The sequence below is a fragment of the Hyla sarda genome, chromosome 4 (genome assembly GCF_029499605.1).
Source record: "Hyla sarda isolate aHylSar1 chromosome 4, aHylSar1.hap1, whole genome shotgun sequence".
Lineage (NCBI taxonomy): Eukaryota > Metazoa > Chordata > Amphibia > Anura > Hylidae > Hyla > Hyla sarda.
Genome location: NC_079192.1, coordinates 330,091,711 through 330,114,453, shown reverse-complemented (window position 1 = coordinate 330,114,453; position 22,743 = coordinate 330,091,711). Strand labels below are relative to the sequence as shown.

The 22,743-nt window shown below is 41.7% G+C and overlaps 1 protein-coding gene across 1 annotated transcript in view; it reads right to left on the bottom strand.

Moving 5' to 3' along the window:
• LOC130369615 (solute carrier family 22 member 4-like) overlaps nucleotides 1–18,495 on the bottom strand; it is a 64,855-nt gene extending 46,360 nt beyond the window's left edge. The window contains exon 1 of the mRNA XM_056575054.1: nucleotides 17,854–18,495. Coding sequence (XP_056431029.1) covers nucleotides 17,854–18,246 — 393 coding nt within the window. The 5' untranslated portion in view covers nucleotides 18,247–18,495. The remainder of the gene's footprint in view (nucleotides 1–17,853) is intronic.
• Between the last annotated feature and the right edge of the window lie 4,248 nt (nucleotides 18,496–22,743).

Below are 22,743 nucleotides of genomic sequence, written 5' to 3'. Positions count from 1 at the left end.
CCTACAGTACAGAGAGGTATTACATGTTCTGTACCATTTACCTGTACTAGGGTTACCTGCTCCTTTGGACACCAGGTGAGGGCGGCTCCATGTTACTTTTTTGGGACACTGTACTGTACAGGACCCTGAAGAAGCTCCTGTCCTCTACATAGACCAGTGTTTCCCAAGCAGGGTGCCCCCAGCGGTTGCAAAACTACAACTCCCAGCATGCCTGGACAGCCAAAGGCTGTCTGGGCATGCTGGGAGTTGTAGTTTTGCAACAGCTGGAGGCTCCCTGCTTGGGAAACACTGACATAGACAGTGATTTACAGCTCCCAGCTGATCTTTCTTTTTTTTTTTTGTGTAAGGATTTTCTTTATCTATATTAGTTATCTACTTATTTTTCTTTAATCCTCACTTTTTCCTATTTTTGGATGACATTTTGGTGCCTTCAGAACCAATTACCAGGTTTCCATACAGTTGTGGTCTCATCTAGAGATGAGCGAACTTACAGTAAATTTGATTCGTCACGAACTCCTCGGCTCGGCAGTTGATGGCTTATCCTGCGTAAATTAGTTCAGCTTTCAGGTGCTCCGGTGGGCTGGAAAAGGTGGATACAGTCCTAGGAAAGAGTCTCCTCTGACCATATCCACCTTTTCCAGCCCACCGGAGCACCTGAAAGCTGAACTCATTTATGCAGGAAAAGTCATCAACTGCCGAGCCGAGAAGTTTGTGACGAATCGAATTTACTGTAAGTTCGCTCATCTCTAGTCTCAACATACAATGGCTGTCCTGGAACCAATTAATATTGTAACTTGAGGGACTACTGTAGTTGATTTGAAAACTTTTTTTTTTTTTCCATTGGAGTTCCCCTTTAAGTGAGCTAGGAACATGGTTACACAAGGTAAAGTTGGTTACACAATGTGGTTATACAATGTATTCATATGCGTTAGCAACAATCAGCTCTCTAGTGTGCTATATTATTCCTTTTACTACCACAGCACAATACACAAGACATGCTTAGTCACGGTGTTATCAGCACCCACAACCATTCTGACCTATTATATACCATCAACACCTTTGTCACATTGAAGTGAATACCTACCAGTCCTTGTCACTGTATCCTACTCCGTCACATAGAAAAGATAAGGTGACAGAATACAAGACACTGGGAGCTTCACAATAGGAGAAGCTAATTCTTTATAAAAACACTTTAATTCATTCTCTCATATACTTGCAGTCAGTGAATGGAGATGCTGCTTGTTTACATTCAGAGACAATGGGGAAGATAATCAAAAACTATCTGATATATTCTAAGAAAGTGTAAACGTAGACTAGACTATCAGTGACTTAGGCTGTTTGAAAACGGCGCATTTTTAAACAGTCGCGTCTGCACCTCCTATTAGTTGGCCTAGTTAATGTAAAAAATATATTTTGGAACATTTTATCATCCCTTTGGTGCATTTTAAAGGGGTTATCCAGGGAAATATTTTTTTTTAAATAATTCAACTGGCTCCAGAAAGTTAAACAGATTTGTAAATTACTTCTATTAAAAAATCTTAATCCTTTCAGTACTTATGAGCTTCTGAAGTTAAGGTTGTTCTTTTCTGTCTAAGTTCTCTGACGTCTGTCTCGAGAAACGCCCCATAGCAAACCTCTTCTAAACTGGGCGGTTCCCAAGACAGGTGTCATCAGAGAGGACTTAGACAGAAAAGAACAACCTTAAATTCAGAAGCTCATAAGTACTGAAAGGATTAAGATTTTTTAATAGAAGTAATTTACAAATCTGTTTAACTTTCTGGAGCCAGTTGAGATATAGATATATATAGATATATATAAAAAAAAAGTTTTCCTGGAATACCCCTTTAAGTCCTGTCATTTTACAGAGGCCAAGTCCCTTTTAAAAAAAGGCTTGGCATAAACAAAGAGGAATTTGCGTGCAATTTATTAAAAAATTAACCATTTTCAACAGTGTTTCAAACTTTTTATTTTTCTATCTACATTTTCAAATTATCCTAAAATCTTGCAGTTTCCATTCTGACCACTAGGCCTAAAACTAAGCTAGGGCTTTCTGTTCTGTTTGTGATGATAAGGAGGAGGCTGCTGGAAAGTGATCAGTACAGCATTACAGTAACAGGAGACATAAATAAGACAATAGATAAAGCTCAGAGCTCAGCCTCCCCCTCCTTGTGGAATGACCTTTTCTAAGATCATCAAGCACGTCCACTAATGTTTTCTATTCATGTGAGTGAGACAGCTACTGTCCATTATTGCCTATGTCCATAAACTAGTTGTTAGGAATCTAAGTGGTGTTAAAAATTGCTCTGGCAAGATAGCTGCCCCATAATAATGTAAAAAAAAGTAAAAAAAGAAATATAAAATCACAATAAAAAAAAAATTTGGAAAAAAAATTTACGTTTCAGTATCTGACTCTTATCAGCAAAAAAAAATAAAAAAAAATTAAAAAAAAATAGGCAATATATTCCTTTTTAAAGGGGTTATTCAGCCCTAAAAATATGATGGCCTATTATACAGGCTGTTAATAAAAGATGAAGTGTGAACTGCAGCCTCCTCAGCATTTACATTGGCTGAAAGGTTTTTTGTACTTGTAAACATCATAGGGGAGATTCATCAACACTTGTGCAGAGGAGAAGTTGCCCATTGCAACCAATCAGCTCGCTTCTTTCATTTTTAACAAGGCCTCTGCAAAATGAAAGAAGTGATCTGATTGGTTGCTATGGGCAACTTCTCCTCTGGATAGGTTTTGATAAATCTCCCCCATATCTGTAGCACGAGGTACTGCAAAGCTCACCTTCTGAAGGGAATGGGACAGCACTACAGGACCTTGCATCACTGCAACATGTAGCATGGTGAATGCAAGTATTAAAGGGGTATTCCAGGTTTATACATCTTATCCCCTTTGGATAGGGTATAAAATGTATGATCCCAAGGGTCTGGCCACTGGGGACCTCCACAATCGGCCCCTGCGATCATACATCTTATCCTCTATCCTTTTGGATAGAGGATAAGATGTATAAACCCGGAATACCCCTTTAACAAGCTTTATGCTCTGACACTAAAATACACAGATTTCAAACATTCATTCATATGCATTAGACTTTTGGTGTGCATTGTGCAGTATGTCTGAATGTTGCCTACAAGGACAGTGTGGGGGCCAGTGTGGGGGCCAGTGTGGGGACGCCACTAGAAACATGGGCGCCACATTTATCAAAACTGTCTGACAAAAAACTGTCTTTGTTGCCCATCACAACTGACTGCAGTGCAGCTTTCCTTTCTCAAGAATCCAATATTAAATCTACACTATTTGTGGTTACATAAATCTCCCTCAAGGTGTGTACCCCCTGGAGTACTGCTACCACAGGATGAAAATCTTGGTTGCATATACAGCAACTTTTTGATGTACTTGTGCAATCCTAATCCATGTAAACAGCCAAACCCCTACTATTCGATTGCTCTACATTGTTGGTAAGTTAACTGGAAAGGGTCGTGATTACCAAGAACAATCACATTACCAAAATGGATGGACAACTATTGCCCAAAAACCTGCTCAGGTCCCTACCTATGAGCCAAGAAACTATTCATACAAATCATAAAACATAATCAATACAATGTGGCGATGTCTGTAGTTTGAGCAGTTGGACCTCCCATGATACCTCATAGCTACTGCTATGTGCAGGAGAGGGGGGGGGGGGGGGAAGCCTGGGTTTATGAGCTGCAATTTATGAGCCTCTCTCCATCTTCTAGAGAATCCTACTGTGCTTTGAAGGTATATAAAGGCTTTCTTCTCACCTTTGACTGCCTATAGCTTTCTGGGCCGCCGTGTGTAAGTAGTGTTAATATTGTATCTGTTTGTACACACTGCTACCTCCTTAATGTAACTCCCCTCTCTCCTCCCCTTAGTCTGCAGACTTGTCAACATTATAATCCTCAGCAGCAGTTGATTTCTTAGAGTAACCCCTTCCTTGTTGTGCTGGTTCTGTTTCTTTCTTTTCTGCTCACCTAGTACTTAGCAAACCCAGTGAATTAGCAACCCTTTCTTCACCTCTACATGCAAATGATAGAAATGAACTGTAAATTATCCCCCCAGCACAGTGCAAGCCTGTTTAGTCCAATGCACTTTTATGGCAGAGCAGAGAGGAGTAGGTGCTGTCCATTGATTGGCCAGACAAGTAAGGAAAAGGAAATCCCTGTGTATGCACTTCTGGCAAACAGCCCAGTTCTGGTGCCGCCTTCTGAAATGCAGAGAATAAGAAATAGCTGTATATTATGCTCAAGAAAGAACTATATAACTGATATAACATAACCAGGCAGGTTTTTGAAAATCTTTTTAAACAACATATACACTTTAACAGACTTTAGTCTGTGGACCTTTAAAACAAGACCCATGAAAACAACCGAACCAAATAAGGCTGCATACACACCATGATTTCAGTGTACGGCTGCCTGATCGGGTTGGGGGAGCAAAAAACTGGCGGTCCCGTATCCCAGCCGGACCCGGCCTGTATCTAATGCATTTCAATGAGCCGACCGGAGTGACTCCGGTCGGCACACTTTTGCCCCATATCCGGTTTTCTGACCGGACCTAAAACCGTGGTATGTTGTGGTTTTAGGTCCGGTCACAAAACCGGATATGGGGCAAAAATGAGCCGACCAGAGTCTCTGTTTGACTCCGGTCGGCTAATTAAAGTAAATGGATTTCGGCACCGGTCTGGCTGAGGTACGGGAGCACCCGTTTTCACCTCCCCCAGCCGGATCCGGCAGCCGTACGCTGCAACTGTAATGTAAATGCAGCCTAAGATGTAAAGACATCTGGACCAAAAGATATGATGACTGTTATCCCTGCAGCTGTTTGCATTCAGAAGTCAGAAATCAGCCTACATTTATGTCAAAACTGATGGAGTAAGAAAGAACATAATAATGGGATTACTGTACAGTATTACTGGGAGCAATGTGCGGAATTTCTCCTTTACCTGAAGGAGTTTAATACTGGCAGTAATAGTATGCACAATAGGAGGTAAATGTAAAACCTTAAAGTATGTAAAACCCCACATCCGTGTGGACATGTGCACTGCCTTTTGTGCCTTGTTTAGCTGTAAGGCTTTAGCACATAACTCTGCTGATTTCACACAGAGATTATTTTTATTAATACATCCTTTTTTGCATTTGATTTTCATTATTTTTACATGAATTGATAAGTTATTCCTATTTTATCCTAAGGTTATGCCAACACCCTATGATCAGTGGGGACCTGACTGTAACGCCAAGCGCTCCGGGTCCCTCTCCTCCTCTGGAGCACTCGCAGCGTTCATCTCTTTCCTGCAGACTCGCTGACCGGGAGCGCTGCTCTGATTCCCCCGGCGGGGATGCGATCCACGCGGCGGGACGTGCACGCCCGCGGGTCGCATCCCGTTCTGATTACTTGCCCCGTCCTCTGTGTAGCAGCCCTGGCGCGCGCGCGGTCCCGCTCTCTAGGGCGCGCGTGTCGGGTCTCTCAGATTTAAAGGGCCAGTGCACCATTAATTGGTGCCTGGCCCAATCTGTTCCAATTACTGTGAATAGTATATAAACCCACTCCCCCTTCCTGTTCTTGCCGGATCTTGTTGCCCTAGTGCCCTGAGAAAGCGTTCTGTGTGTTCCCAAGCCTGTTTATCCAGACCTTTGCTGTTGCCCCTGACTACGAACCTCTGCCGCCTGCCTTGACCTTTTGCTACGTCCGACCTTGCCTTCGCCTTATCCATGTGTACTCTGGTGAAAACCAGTTACTTCTTAGAACCGGTCCCCTGGTACGGCCCACGTCATCACCTCACCAACACAGAGGATCCACTACCTGCTTCCAGTCCGGTTCCTGACACTGACTCAAGGAACCAAACCAGTTGTGCAAAAACTGCATCCCATTATTTTTCCCCAGGCTCTGCAGGGTACAACAGTGTGGACCCATTCAAATAAATAGGGCCAGTTACAGATCCTTGCACAGCCAGGCAGCCAGTAGTGATGAAAAGTAGTGAAAAAAATTACAAGGAGGCAGAAAATCTGCATCTAAAGAGCAATCAGCTGTAAGTAGAGGAGGGGTGGCCATGAAACAGGAGACTGTCAGGACTACCTGTTAGCACAGTATATGATCCAGGGCCTAGAATGGAGTCCCAAGAAGAAGCCTGTGGTAGGTGGACAGAAATCTCCTGCAGCTGCCAGGACCTTCCAGAGGGAGCAGTGTTTCTAAAACAGCTATAGCCTGCCCCTGGTACCGTTCAGTCCCGACACAGCATGCATCTCTAGTCCTGGGCCCCCCAAATTCTCCAGTAAGACACAGGATAAGTAACTTGATACCACTGTATTGCATCTAAGATAAAGTAGCTGATATTCCAATTTTCCTGGGACTTAAAGTACTTCTAGTTTATGTAACTTTGCTATTTGCCTGCTGTTATACTAACAAATTCTCCCCAAATTTCAGAGTTCTCCCATACTCCCTCCCCCAGATAGTGCAGAAGACAACATCCTGACGCAGAGTAGCATAAGAATGTTGTCTGTGGTGGCACTTAGAGGTGTGTGGTGTGACACTTTCTTCCTCTTTGTAGAATATACCTAATGTGCCTTCCGAAATAATGACAAAAATTATTGACATTGGTAGCAGGATAGATTAAAAGGTTTGATCTCTACAATGCAAAAATGTACAAAGTGACAAGTTCTTGAACAAGATATGTCTCTAGGGTTACTCGCTCTACCCTCAGGCGTACGTTTACCAGGTGGAGCACATTGTGATCATGGCCTTTAAGTAGGAGATAATTAACTTAAAGTGTATGTGTCATCAGAAAATATCTCAATAGGTAAGTACATAGCTCCCTTGTCACTCCCTGGTCTCAGGGGTAGGGGGCTGTACTCCATTATTTCCTGGAGGCTGTGATAATCTAGAACACTAATCTGTCTATTGATCTGAGATTCAGCAGTCATAAAGCGCACACAACCTGTTGTACTGAGTATACAGACAATGTAGGAAGGGTATAGCTGCACTCTAGGAAGTTTATAAAAATAACATAAAAAAAAAAAAAAAAGTACAAGTAGTTCTCTTCTACAGACTTGCATCTAAATGATGGACCCAGATCATGAACAGTAGATTCTATTAATTTTACCATTGGCACTACACAACTAGCCAGGAGGCATTGTCCTGGCACCTATTATACCAGATTTCCCTATAATATTGGTAGGTATAAAACCCTGCTTTATCTGCTCCACAGTCCAGGGCAGATATATACCAATCCAGTAGATGCTTAGTATTATCTATGGCTAAAAGAAGTTCCTGATAAACTAAATAGGCGGCAGTCTAGAGTTTGGCAATGTTCAGCTCCTCAGAAATGATCTGTCCTGTTCTATGTATGGAGCCCCCTACTTATGCTGTGCTCATAAAAACAGAAGCTAAGAGATGTAAAAACTCATTTACTGGGAAGCAGTCATCCTACACCACGGTTAGGGTGCATATTTGCTCCTCATTTCTTGTGCAGATTCTGCATTGTAAATCCACAGCAAATCCCAGTACTAGAGAGGAGCGAACTTACAGTAAATTCGATTCGTCATGAACTTCTCAGCTCGGCAGTTGATAACTTTTCCTGCATAAATTAGTTCAGCCTTCAGGTGCTCCCATGGGCTGGAAAAGGTGGATAAAGTCCTAGAAAAGAGTCTCCTAGGACTGTATCCAACTTTTCCAGCCCACGGGAGCACCTGAAAGCTGAACTAATTTATGCAGGAAAAGTCATCAACTGCCGAGCCGAGAAGTTCGTGACGAATCGAATTTACTGCAAGTTTGCTCAACTCTACCCAGTACAATACATGTGGATGGTGTTTCTCCAACCAATAATAAGTGAGCTAAGGATTTTGGTGCCCACGGATCTTCAATTGGATTAGTCTTATCATTCAGTGAAGCCAATCTTTATCTTTTAATGCAGAATCCAAAGAAAACAGGCTACATGCTTCTTATTTCCACGGTAGCCCCAAAATCTGTTAGCAAATGTTCCACTGCATGTGGACAGGATTGCAGTAACCTATTAACTTTCATGGGACGTGAACTGTCAACGGATCTGATACAGATTTCTGGATGGAATCTGTGTCAAAATCCAGGTCAATTCAGATGCATGTGAATTAGGCTTTACACTCCCCATTAGGCTCAGTTCACACTAAGGCTGGGCGGTATACCGGTTCATACCGAATACCGAAATTTTTGGGCTGCACGATATGAATTTTTCCCATTCCGCAATACTGGTCGGGCCCCTCCCTCTCGGGAATGAATGAATTATCAGCCCAGTGCTGCTCTGTCCCCACATCAGGGAACTAATCATATGTGACCCGCCAGCGCTGTTCTGCTCCCCCCCCCCAATTATCAGCCCAGCGGGGTACTACTCACATGTCACCCGCAAGCACTGCCCTCCTCCTCTTTGTTGGAGGCCGCCGGTGCTGGAACTCTATACTGTACGCCAGTGGTCTCCAACCTGCGGACCTCCAGTTGTTGCAAAACTACAATTCCCAGCATGCCCGGACGGCCAACGGGAACGTTGGACAGCAGTCAGCTTATCACCGGCCAGAGCGATGTCCCGCCCCGGCTCTGGCCGGCTTCTTACATGACAGTGGGCTCAGCCTATCACTGGCCGGGGTGGGACATCGCTCCGGCCGGTGATAGGCTGACGGCTGTCCAACGTTCCCGTCCCCAGCGTAAGGCCGACATAGGTAAGTTAAAGTTTATTTTCTTTATCTTTTGCAGCCCGGGCCTAGGGATTCAGATTCAGTGGTCTCCAACCTGCGGACCTCCAGCTGTTGCAAATTTACAACTCCGAGCATGTCCGAACATCTGAAGGTCCACAGGTTGGAGACCACTGACGTACAGTATAGAGTTTCATCGCCGGCGGCCCTCAACAAAGAGGGCAGTGCTTGCGGGTGACATATGTGAGTAGTACCCCGCGGGGCTGATAATTAATTGGGGAGGGAGCAGAACAGCGCTCGCAGGTCACATGATTTGAGGGGGGTGGAAGAAATACTGTTATATACCGGGGAACCGCCAGAAGTTACAAAAATACCGTGATACATTTGGTCATACCGCCCAGCCCTAGTTCACACTAAGGAATTTCAAAATGTAATTCTGCTTACAAATTACACTTGAAAATGTTGGTGAAGCAGAATCCCATTGCGGTCACTGGGATTCTACTGACCAGTACACATCGCAAACTTTCTGTGGCTGAGTTTTTCCGTTGCTGAAATTCCAGCACCGAAAGAATAATCTCAGTCACTCTTTTGTCGAAATCTGCCTGGTGCTGGGCGCACTTCAAATCTCGAGATTCTACAGCGTCAACCTGGTCTTATGGCCTGGGTTCACACTTTAAAGGGGTATTCCAGGAAAAAACTTTTTTTTTATATCAACTGGCTCCAGAAAGTTAAACAGATTTGTAAATTACTTCTATTAAAAAAATCTTAATCCTTTCAATAATTATCAGCTGCTGAAGTTGAGTTGTTGTTTTTTGTCTGGCAACAGTGCTCTCTGCTGACATCTCTGCTTGTATCGGGAACTGCACAGAGTAGAAAAGGTTTGCTAGGGGTCATCAGAGAGCACTTAGACAGAAAAGAACAGCTCAACTTCAGCAGCTCATAAGTACTGAAAGGATTAAGATTTTTTAATAGAAGTAATTTACAAATCTGTAACTTTCTGGAGCCAGTTGATATATTAAAAAAATTTTTTTTTTTCCTGGATAACCCCTTTAATCAGTCATCGCTACGACTGCGCAGATATTGCTTTCCCCATAGATGGCAATGTCTGCGGAGTGGATTCTGCCTTAAAGGGGTACTCCGCTGCTCAGCGTTTGGAACAAACTGTTCTGAATGCTGAAGACTTCATAGCACCGCCCCCTCATGACATCCGCCCTGCCCCCTCAATGCAAGTCTATGGGAGGGGGTGTGACGGCCGTAACGCCCCCTCACATAGACTTGCATTGAGGGGGAGGGGCGTGATATGAGGGGGCGGGACTATGACGTCACCAGCTCCCGGCGCCAGCGTTCGGATCAGTTTGTTCCAAACGCTCCGCAGCGGAGTACCCCTTTAAGTATGAACAAGTTCCTTCTTTTGGCAGCGGAAATTCGGTAGTGTCACCCTAGCCTTGGACTGCAGAAAATGTAGCTCAGCACTACTCCACCCAATCTCACCCTCCCCTCCAGCACGGATCAGAAGTCTTTGACCACAGCAAATCCAAAGGGAAAAGACTGTGCTGCTAATATTTCTGCAGCGCTCTATGATGGGTTTTACATGCCAGAAAACAATGGGAAAAGCTAAAACAGCCAGACCCATTAACTAAAAAGGATGGGCAGATACATATATATATATACAGTGAATATCACTTTATACCATTAGGCTCTCTATACATCCTGCTTAATGCATTACTAGATCTGATAATAATATGAATAAATATTTAATGTACTCTAATGTAAAAGTGCAGAATATCCAGAATATCCAGTCTAGTTTCTTATGCTCACATCTATAATATCAGCTCAGACCAACACAAGTTACAGTGTCCCAGACACAAGGTTGTCATGTCTCTAACTATGTCCTGAATGTCAAGACTTATCTGCTTACGGTATGCTTCCAAGGCTGTGCGGGACCTTACATCACAACCTAAGGAGATAACAGTAGGGTATGGAGATACACAACTACACCCCACATTCTGCACTGTGGCTAGGTTCACACTACGGAATCTCCGGGCAGAAAATTTCCGCCCGGAGATTCTGATTGCAGCCAGCGCCGACTGAATCAGTCGGCACTAGGACCACGCGGACACTGCAGTCTCCAATCGACTGCAATGTGTTTTGCGATTATTTCCGCCTGAAGAATGAGCAACGCCATTCTTCAGGTGGAAATTTTAAGACTAGGTTCACACTACGGAATTTCCCCCTGCATTTCCGCTTTGAAATTGCAGGCAGAAATTCCACTTGTTAAAACGTATAGTATTAGTGAACAGGTTTCCATTCACAAATTACCACTTTGGAATTTGTGAAGCGGAATTTGTGAACGGAAAATCCGCTTGAAAATTTCTACCTGAAGAAAGGCGTTGCTCATTCTTCAAGCGGAAATACACGCGGAACACATTGCAGTCTATTGGAGACTGCAGTGTCCACGCGGTCCTAGTGCTGACTGATTCAGTCGGCGCTGGCCAGACTCGGAATCTCCGGGCGGAAATTTTCTGCCTGGAGATTCCGCAGTGTGAACCTAGTCTAAAGCAGATTTTCCTTTCACAAATTCTGAAGTGTGAATTTGAAACCGGAAACCCATTCACTATACTATACATTTTGGTAAGCGGAATTTCTGCCTGCAATCTCAAAGCGGAATTGCAGGCGGAAATTCCGTAGTGTGAACCTAGCCTAACAGATCTTCTTTCTACATAGATAGGATAGTGATGCAGTACGCATCAGAGTAAGTTGATGCCATGAAAACACGATTACATGACGGAATATCCACATGGAATTCCATAGAAGAATTCCACAGGAACATTGATTTCAATGGGATTCTGCTGCACTGTGCACATGGCAGAATTTCCACGCCAGATGTTTCTGCTGAGGAAATTCTTATTCTGGCGTCCGCAGAAAGAATAGACTATTCTTCTGTGGATTCCACAAGCAAATGCACAGCCATCTATGAGACAGAACGTTCCTAGCGCTGGCATGTTCTGCCGGGGCTCCGCTCTCTGTGGAATGTCCGCGCGGAGATTTTCAGTGTGGACATTCCACCATGTGAACATAGCCTAACTGTTTATGGGACTATATAGTTTTGTGATATATCCCCACTGTAAAGCCTCTGATTTTATAACCCTTTATGGATATCTGAATGACCTTACTGCCCATTGTCTTATCACAGTTTTGGGTGCGTTCACACGCTTTTAGTTTTTGCAGGTTTTCCGCTGTATATTTGAAAGGGGGCGGGCTCTTCTCGGCTGTCCGAAGCAGATTTTCCACGGCGGAATTTACGCTGCGGAAAATCCGCTGCAGTCCCTACTGACTTCAACGGGGCTTGCGGCGGATTTTCCGCAGCGTAAATTCCTCCGTGGAAAGTATGCTGCGGACAGCCGAGAAGAGCCCGCCCCCTTTCAAATACGCAGAGGAAACCCGCAAAAACTAAAAGCGTGTGAACGCAACATTTGTGACACATTTCTTAAAACTCTTTCATGGCTCATGTTAAATGTCCAATCCTACAGACTGTAACTAAACAGGCCCAAGTCCTACACAGTGAATACTGTTTATTGTAAAGTTGTGACTTTTAAAGGGGTACTCAACTGGCCCACGTTCGGAACAATAAAGGGGTACTCCGGTGGAAAACTTTTATTTTTTATTTATTTATTTTTTTACATCAACTGGTGCCAGAAAGTTAAACCAGATTTGTAAATTACTTCTATTAAAAAATCTTAACCCTTCCAGTACTTATCAGCTGCTATATACTACAGAGGAAGTTCTTTTCTTTTTGAATTTCCTTTCTGTCTGACCACAGTGCTCTCTGCTGACACCTCTGTCCATGTCAGGAACTGTCCAGAGCAGGAGAAAATCCTCATAGCAAACACATGCAGCTCCGGACAGTTCCTAAAATGGACAGAGGTGTCAGCAGAGAGCACTGTGGTCAGACAGAAAAGAAATCCAAAAAGAAAAGAATTTCCTCTGTAGTATACAGCAGCTAATAAGTACTGGAAGGATTAAGATTTTTTTAATAGAAGCAATTTACAAATCTGTTTAACTTTTTGGCACCAGTTGATTTTAACTGATTTAAAAAAAGGGGTACTCCGGTGGAAAACATTTCTAAGTTCTGAACGCTGTGTGCGCACTTCAGGGGTCAGCCACGCCCCCTTAATGCAAGGCTATGGGAGGGGGCGTGGTGGTCATCAGACTTGCATAGAGGGGGCATGGCTTGAAATCCCGAGGGGTCGTGGCCAACTCCAGCAGTGCACACACACAACATTTGGAACTAAATGTTCTGAATGCTGGCCAGTGGAATACCCCTTAAAGGCAGTGTTTTCGAACCAGCATGCCTCCAGCTGTTGCAAAACGACAACTCCCAGCATGGCCGGACAGCCAAAGGCTGTCCGGGCATGCTGTGAGTTGTCGTTTTGCAACAGCTGGAGGCACGCTTGTTGGGAAATACTGCTGTTAGGTATCACAATGGCCTAAGCTATACATTAAATGTACAGTATTTAACAGCCGCTATACAGGGTCATATATTAGGGCTATATACCATGTAAATACACAAAACCTTTATATTAGGGAGCTGCATACATAACAATTCTATACCTAATGCTCATAATGCAAACCCCCCAGTTATCATCAGACAGGTCATAAATAAGACGACCCCTTTAGAAACTCAAAAAAACATGTTATTATTAATATCTATGGTAGCAAACAATCCTACAAAACAACTACAGCATGCTGGGATTCTGGAAAAACATTCCATCGCTTAAAAACACATGAGTGAATGGAAATATTTATTTACTCATGAACACAAAATTAACATCTGGATATGAGGTTTCTAACTAAAAAAAAAAATAATTTTTAAAAAATATAAAAAGAAAAAGAAAAATAAAGAGTAAAACAAAATCCAACAATAGTGCTAAAGCTATACTAAACAAATGAATGAATAAATAAATACAAACGTAATGTAAAATCCGTTTTCTTATTGGTTTCATCACTTTTATTGATGAAATCACTTTCCATCAGACGCCAAACAAATTTGACTTCCCTCAAGATGCCGCCATGCCTGTTTCGGAAAAAATATGGCTATACCTGGGAGCAGCTATCCATGCATCACTCTCTTAAAGGGGTATTCCAGTAAAAAAAAAACTTTTTTTTTTTTATATATCAACTGGCTCCAGAAAGTTAAACAGATTTGTATATTACTTCTATAAAAACAAAAATCTTAATCCTTCCAGTACTTATAAGCTGCTGAAGTTGAGTTGTTGTTTTCTGTCTAACTGCTCTCTGATGACACGGGAGCTGTCCAGAGTAGGAGCAAACCCCATAGCAAACCTCTTATGCTCCGAACAGTTCCTGAGACAGACAGAGGTGTCGGCAGAGAGCACTGTTGTCAGAAAGAAAATAACTCAATTTCAGCAGCTGAGAACTATTGGAAGGATTAAGATTTTTTTTATAGAAGTAATTTACAAATCTGTTTAAGTTTCTGAAGCCAGTTCATCAAAGAAAAAAAAAAAGCATTTCCTGGAAAACCCATTTAAAGAGGTATTCCAGGCAAAAACTGGCTCTGGAAAGTTAAACAGATTTGCAAATGACTTCTATAAAAAAATCTTAATCCTTCCAATAGTTATTAGCTTCTGAAGTTTTCTGTCTAACTGCTCAATGATGATGTCACGTCCCGGGAGCTGTGCATGATGGGAAAATATCCCCACAGGAGCTGGACAGCTCCCAGGACGTGAGTCATCAGAAAGCAGACAGAAAACAACAACTCAACTTCAGAAGCTAATAACTATTGGAAGGCTTAAGATTTTTTAATATAAGTAATTTACAAATCTGTTTAACTTTCCGGAGCCAGTTGATATATAAAAAAAAGTTTTTGCCTGGAATACCCCTTTAAGCCCTGTTCATTTCACTTTTTATCTTGTTAAAATGCTTTTTTTTTTCCCCCTCAAACAGATCAGTAGAGGAATAAAAAAGGAGTTTCCAATGGGACAGTCGGCATGGTTAAGTGTGCATTTGTGTCTGTACAACAAGTTCCCCTCAGGTTCTTCTGGTTTTATACCTGGATGGATACAAATTTAGACTGTCTAGTTTTTCTGTCCTGTGGACACACCCATTCTTTGTGCAATAAATCTATGACAATAGGATGCCGTAGGACAGGTATTTTGTTAAACCAACCTGTTTGGCATTTTTTTTTTTTCTTTAAACCCGAAAATGACTCTAACAACTCTAAAAAGGCAACAGTAAAAAAAAAATTTAAAAAAAGGATGAAAATTGATACAACTGATGATAAATAAATAAAAACACACAAAAAAACAGAGTTGATCTTAAATGGGACCTGTGGTTAAATGAAACTGTATATTTTTGTTTTTGGGCGGCGTTACAATGATAATATTGTGCCCTCATTAGAGGTGGGTTTCCTGGCATTAGGCAGTGTACAGTACTGTAATGTGGGTGTGTAGTCTGGATAGGGGCAGCTATATTCACACAGATCACTGCAAGGAGGCAACGCACTAAAAGGGCATCTGTTTAGTGTTTTTAGTGCCCATAACCTATGCTAAAACCCCACATTTCACAGGTCCTCTTTAAAAAGATTGAAGTAAAACAAAAAAAAACCTGACCTTTCTGCAGATGAAAAACAGAACCTCATAAAAGGATACAAAACATGTGATGTATACGGAGCCTTATATTACCTGGGTGTCAGCAATGATGGGCGTACAATGTGTAGTATATATCGGAATTCACTGCAGGCGATGTGAAGCTGGATCCATGCAGCAGGTTGGCACATCATACATACGGTAAAGAACATCATATATAGCACATCATACATATACATCATTCATAGCACATCATACATAAAGAACATCATACATGAACATCATTCATATACATCATTCATATACATCATACATAAAGAACATAATATATAGCACATCATACATACAGCACATACATATAGAAAATCATATATACAGCACATCATACATAGAATTCATACGTATAGCACATCATACATACAGCACATACATATAGCATATCATATATACAGCACATCATACATAGTACTTCATACATATAGCGCATCATACGTATAGCACATCATTCATATATATCATACATGCACATCATACATAAAGCACATCATACATAGCAGTTAATACATTTAGCACAACATACATATAGCACGTCATACGTATAGCACGTCATACGTATAGCACATCATACATAACATCATACGTATAGCACATCATTCATAAATAACATCATACGTATAGCACGTCCTACGTACAGCACGTCATACGTACAGCACATCATACATAACATCATACGTATAGCACATCATTCATAAATAACATCATACGTATAGCACATCATACATAACATCATAAATAACATCATACGTATAGCACGTCATACGTATAGCACATCATACATAACATCATACATAACATCATACGTATAGCACATCATTCATAAATAACATCATACGTATAGCACGTCATACGTACAGCACGTCCTACGTACAGCACGTCATACATAGTCTAGGAAGCCTCACTTTGTAACACTACCTCTTTTTCTTGCTGATGTACAGGACCTGCTCCGGGCTTTATTACATCACATTATTATGAGGCCATCACACCACATGGGGCATCACCACACTTCAGGGAGAACCACTACTTGGCATTGAGATGCCAGCCTTGTCATAGTTTATGTCAGACATGTGTGGGCAGCCTTCACAGAACAGATAAAGAGCACAATACTGTCTGTGACTCTTATCATGGTAGCAGGTTCTTACATTTTGTATGGCGGCCAAAAAATGTTACTAGTGATGTGTCACCGGGGACAGAGGGGCAGACAAGGACATGACAGATACATATGAAATAAATAATAATAAAGAGCAGGATATGAGATAGAGACAGACAGATAGGAGAGAAGTGTGAAACATATATTTATAGTGAGATAGAGATAGACTGATAGATATGAAAAAAGATAATAATATCTAGCAAGATAGATGTATAGATATAAAATAAAAATTGAGACATATGAGACAGACAGATATGAGACAGACAGATATGAGACAGATAGATAGAATGATATGATATGAGACAGATAGATATGAGACAGATAGATATGATATGATATGAGACAGATAGATAGAATGATATGATAGGATATGAGATAGATAGATATGAGATAGATAGATATGAGATAGATATGAGAGATATGAGACAGATATGAGATAGATAGATATGAGACAGATATGAGATAGATAGATATGAGACAGATAGATAGATATGAGATAGATATGAGAGATATGAGACAGATATGAGATAGATAGATATGAGACAGATATGAGATAGATAGATATGAGACAGAGATAGATATGAGATAGATATGAGAGATATGAGACAGATATGAGATAGATAGATATGAGACAGATATGAGATAGATAGATAGATATGAGACAGATAGATAGAATGATATGATATGAGATGGGTAGATAGATATGAGATGGGTAGATAGATATGAGACGGAGAGATAGATATGAGATAGATATGAGACAGATAGATAGAATGATATGATATGAGATGGGTAGATAGATATGAGATGGGTAGATAGATATGAGACGGAGAGATAGATAGAATGATATGAGATGGATAGATAGATATGAGATGGGTAGATAGATATGAGACGGAGAGATAGATAGATATAACAGAGAAAAAACCGCAGCTCACAAAAAGTGTCTCAAGTGCAAAAAAAGTGCAATTTATTCCACCTTAGCAAGGTATAAAAAATGTGACGTTTCGGTATGCCTGAAGAAGGTGGAGTGAAACGTTGTATTTTTTATACCTTGCTAACATGGAATAAATTGCACTTTTTTTGCACTTGAGACACTTTTTGTGAGCTGCGGTTTTTTCTCTGTTATATTGAAGTTGCAGTCCCCAACCAAGCCTCCTATGACTGCGTGCACCAACATATTCTTCCTTAATTCTGGGTGCATGTGCTGCTTCTTTTTTGGTAGGTAGGTAGGTAGGTAGATATGAGGTAGGTAGATATGAGGTAGGTAGATAGGTATATAGGTAGGTAGATGGGTATATAGATATGAGGTAGATAGGTAGATAGATATATAGGTAGATAGATAGGTAGATACACGGTACTGACCTGGGTGACCACGGTGGAGTGGTAGAGGTCCCGGTCATAGTGCCAGCCGTCCAGGCACTTCTCCTTCTGGATGTCGCTGACATTGACGTGCACCCCAGGGAGGAGCCCCCGGGCAGAGTAGTTGGTCAGGGAGTCCAGTCGGTACCGCCAGCACTTGCTCTCCACCCGCTGCCCGTCCCTCTCCTCCCACGGGATGCTGACATTTCTCCAAGCCTGGCTCAGGTTGGCACTGTCGGGCACCAGGCAGCGGTGCTCCGGAGTGGCAGCCAGAAATGTGACAGACATGCCATTGAAGCCATTGGGGATGGTGCTGGCACTGAGGAGGAAGAAGACGGAGAGCTGGAAGGGTCCCCACTCCCCCAGGAATGAGGTGGCCTCATCATAGTCGCGCATGGCTGGAGGGTGGCAGCGCTGGAGGAGATACCCGGGCACTGGTGTCAGAGAAGCAGATGGGCGCTCTTCATGTTGTTATAAAATGAGTGTCCGCCCCTATAATGAGAAGGGGAGGGGTTACCCGGCACCGCTGATAGCTCCACCCCCTCACCAGGGGGGGTGTTATAGTGTCCTCCGGGAGTCTCCGCCCTCTCTCCCAGTTGCCCCTCCTTCCTGAGGTGGGTACAGCAGGCACACGCCGCACCCGGTTGCCACCTAGTGACGCAGGACTCTAAGGTTACAAAACCCGCAACAGGGCGGACCAGAGGCAGGGAACATGACAACATGGTGCGGCTTATTTAACCCCTTCCCCGGCATGTCTTGTGGGGGCTCTTAACGTTTTTTTTTCCATTGCATTGTGGTGTGGTGTGAATGCACCCTTAGTGCGGTAACTCTTTTTATTTTCCTCTTGAAAGAGCCTTATAATGGGTGAACGTTCATTTTTATTAACTCTTTCTTGTGGAGAAAATGTAAAAAATGTGATTTTGTCATTTAAGTTTTTCCTTTTAAATGTACACTGTTCACCATATAGTACAACAAATGTATTCTGCGGTCAGTAAGATTACAGCTGTACTTACTTTATAGTCTTTTCTCATTTTACTACTTTAGCGCAATAGAAACACTAAAATAAAAATGAGTGTCACCACCTTACAAGACCCATAACTTTATTTTTTGTGTAACAGCGCTATGTCACAGCAGGTTTATTTATTTATTTATTTTTTTTGCGTAAAAAAGAAATAGGTAATGTAAAGGGAAAATGTATTTATTTTAGAGGGGGTGATTTTTCTTACTTTTTTATTGGTCCCACAGGGGGACTTTTAACAGCTTTCAGTAATTGGATGGTGTATAATACACTATACTGCCTGTCAGCATAACACTGATGTGCATAACATACTCATCCATGTCCCAGGAAGCTATTGGGGGAGAGCAGCCTAATAGAGATTCCTCACATGCAGCGATCATGATTTGACCACCGCATGTGAGGGGTTAATCTACCAGAAGCTGAAATTTCTCATACTAAGTGCTGAGCTCATGCTGTCCTGGCATGTACTGTCATATTCATGATTAAGATGAGCATTCCTAGGAGACTGTCCTCTCTTGTGCATGTGTGGACAGAGGGGTAGTGCCAGCTTAACAGATGGGCACTGTGTCCTATGGACAAACTGCTGGACGTCATACAGTGATACATGCATTATTATTATTTTTTTTGTTACTGTCTCTGATTAAGACAAATATTTACTATAAGTTCAGACACCTGTAGAATGACCAGTATAGGTGCAGACACCTGCAGAATCACCAAGATATGTGCAGACACCTGCAGAATCACCAAGATATGTGCAGACACCTGCAGAATGACCAGGATATGCGCAGACACCTGAAGAATCATTAGGATAAATGCAGACACTATAGAATCATCAGGATAAATGCAGACACCTGAAGAATCATTGGGATAAGTGCAGATACCTATAGAATCATCAGGATAAATGCATACACCTGAAGAATCATTAGGATACGTGCAGACACCTATAGAATCATCAGGATAAGTACAGACACCTATAGAATCATAAGGATAAATGCAGACACCTGAAGACTCATTGGGATAAATGCAGACACTTGAAGAATCATTGGGATAAGTGCAGACACCTATAGAATGATCAGGATAAATGCATACACCTGAAGACTCATTAGGATACGTGCAGACACCTATAGAATCATCAGGATAAATGCATACACCTGAAGACTCATTAGGATAAGTGCATACACCTATAGAATCAGGATAAATGCATACACCTATAGAATCATTAGGATAAGTTCAGGCACCTATAGAATCATCAGGATAAATGCAGACACCTGAAGACTCATTGGGATAAATGCAGACACTTGAAGAATCATTAGGATAAGTGCAGACACCTATAGAATAATCAGGATAAATGCATACACCTATATAATCATCAGGATAAATGCAGACACCTGAAGAATCATCAGGATAAGTGCAGACACCTATAGAATAATCAGGATAAATGCATACACCTATATAATCATCAGGATAAATGCAGACACCTGAAGAATCATTAGGATAAGTGCATGCACCTGAAGACTCATTAGGATACGTGCAGACACCTATAGAATCATCAGGATGAATGCAGACACCTTAAGAATCATTAGGATAAGTGCAGACACCTATTTAATCATCAGGATAAACGCAGACACCTGAAGAATCATTAGGATAAGTGCAGACACCTATAGAATCGTAAGGATAAATGCAGACCCCTGAAGACTCATTGGGATAAATGCAGACACTTGAAGAATCATTAGGATAAGTGCAGACACCTATAGAATGATCAGGATAAATGCATACACCTATAGAATCATTAGGGTAAGTTCAGGCACCTATAGAATCATCAGGATAAATGCAGACACCTGAAGACTCATTGGGATAAATGCAGACACTTGAAGAATCATTAGGATAAGTGCAGACACCTATAGAATCATTAGTATAAATGCATACACCTGAAGACTCATTAGGATATGTGCAGACACCTATAGAATCATCAGGATAAATGCAGACACCTGCAGACTCATTGGGATAAATGCAGACACTTGAAGAATCATTAGGATAAGTGCAGACACCTATAGAATCATCAGGATAAATGCAGACACCTGAAGACTCATTAGGATAAGTACAGACACCTATAGAATCATCAGGATAAATGCATACACCAATAGAATCATTGGATGAGTACACACACCTATAGAATCATCAGGATAAATGCAGACACCTATAGAATCATCAGGATAAGTGCAGACACCCATAGAATCATCAGGATAAATGCAGACACCTGAAGAATCATTAGGATAAGTGCAGGCACCTATAGAACCATCAGGATAAATGCCGACACCTGAAGACTCATTAGGATAAGTGCAGACACCTATATAATCATCAGGATAAATGCAGACACCTGAAGAATCATTAGGATATGTGCAGACACCTATAGAATCATCAGGATAAGTGCAGACACCCATAGAATCATCAGGATAAATGCAGACACCTGAAGAATCATTAGGATAAGTGCAGGCACCTATAGAACCATCAGGATAAATGCCGACACCTGAAGACTCATTAGGATAAGTGCAGACACCTATATAATCATCAGGATAAATGCAGACACCTGAAGAATCATTAGGATATGTGCAGACACCTATAGAATCATCAGGATAAATGCAGACACCTGAAGACTCATTGGGATAAATGCAGACACTTGAAGAATCATTAGGATAAGCGCAGACACCTATAGAATCATTAGTATAAATGCATACACCTGAAGACTCATTAGGATACGTGCAGACACCTATAGAACCATCAGGATAAATGCAGACACCTATATAATCATCAGGATACATGCAGACACCTGAAGAATCATTACGATAAGTGCAGACACTTGAAGAATCATTAGGATAAGTGCAGACACCTATAGAACCATCAGGATACATGCAGACACCTATAGAACCATCAGGATAAATGCAGACACCTATAGAATCATAGGATAAATGCAGACACCTGAAGAATCATTAGGATACATGCAGACGCCTATAGAATCATCAGGATAAATGCATAGTGCATACACCTGAAAACTCATTAGGATAAGTGCAGACAATTGAAGAATTATTAGGATAAGTGCAGACACCTATAGAATTGTTAGAGTAAGTGCAGATAATTGAAGAATCATCAGGATAAAGGAAGACTCCTGTAGAATCATTAGGATAAGTGCAGACACCTGACCAGACCATCATGAAGACCTTTCTTTGGAATCTTCAACTACTTGGTTACCTACAGAGAAAAGGCCGGTAAATGCCAAGCAGTTTCTGCTACAAAATAATTTTATATGTTAGAGTAAAGCGCCAGGCATTTGGTGTTATGGAGCCGCCCTCATTCAGCTCATTGGCTTGGATAAGTGATGCCTTCTGAATTTACAGGGTTCCATGTGTCTCCACAAATGTGTCATATGACCTGGTGACTTGGGAAGGTGCAGGAACACTGGCATGTTCCGGGGAATAGCAGCGGTACAGTTCATTTGTGCCAGGGGGTTGTTATTATAATTTTTCTTAAGGCTAGGTTTCCACGTGTTTTTTTTTTTTCTGGCAGTTTTTGGATATCTGCCACTGCAGTTTTTGAGCCAAAGTCAAAAGTGGACCCATAAGGGAGGAGAAGTATAAGTCCTTCCTTTATATGTCCTATTCCTTTTGAATACACTTCTGGCTTAGGCTCAAAAACTGCAGTGACAGCTATCCAAAAACTACCAGAAAAAAACCAAGTGGAAACTTAGCCAAACTCTGTTTTATAGACACTGCAGTTATTAAAATACTTTTTATGTTGCTGTACTTTCTGGATGCTATGGATGTCTAGCCTCTTAACCCCTTAAGGACCCAGCCATTTTACACCTTAGGAGCCGGCCATTT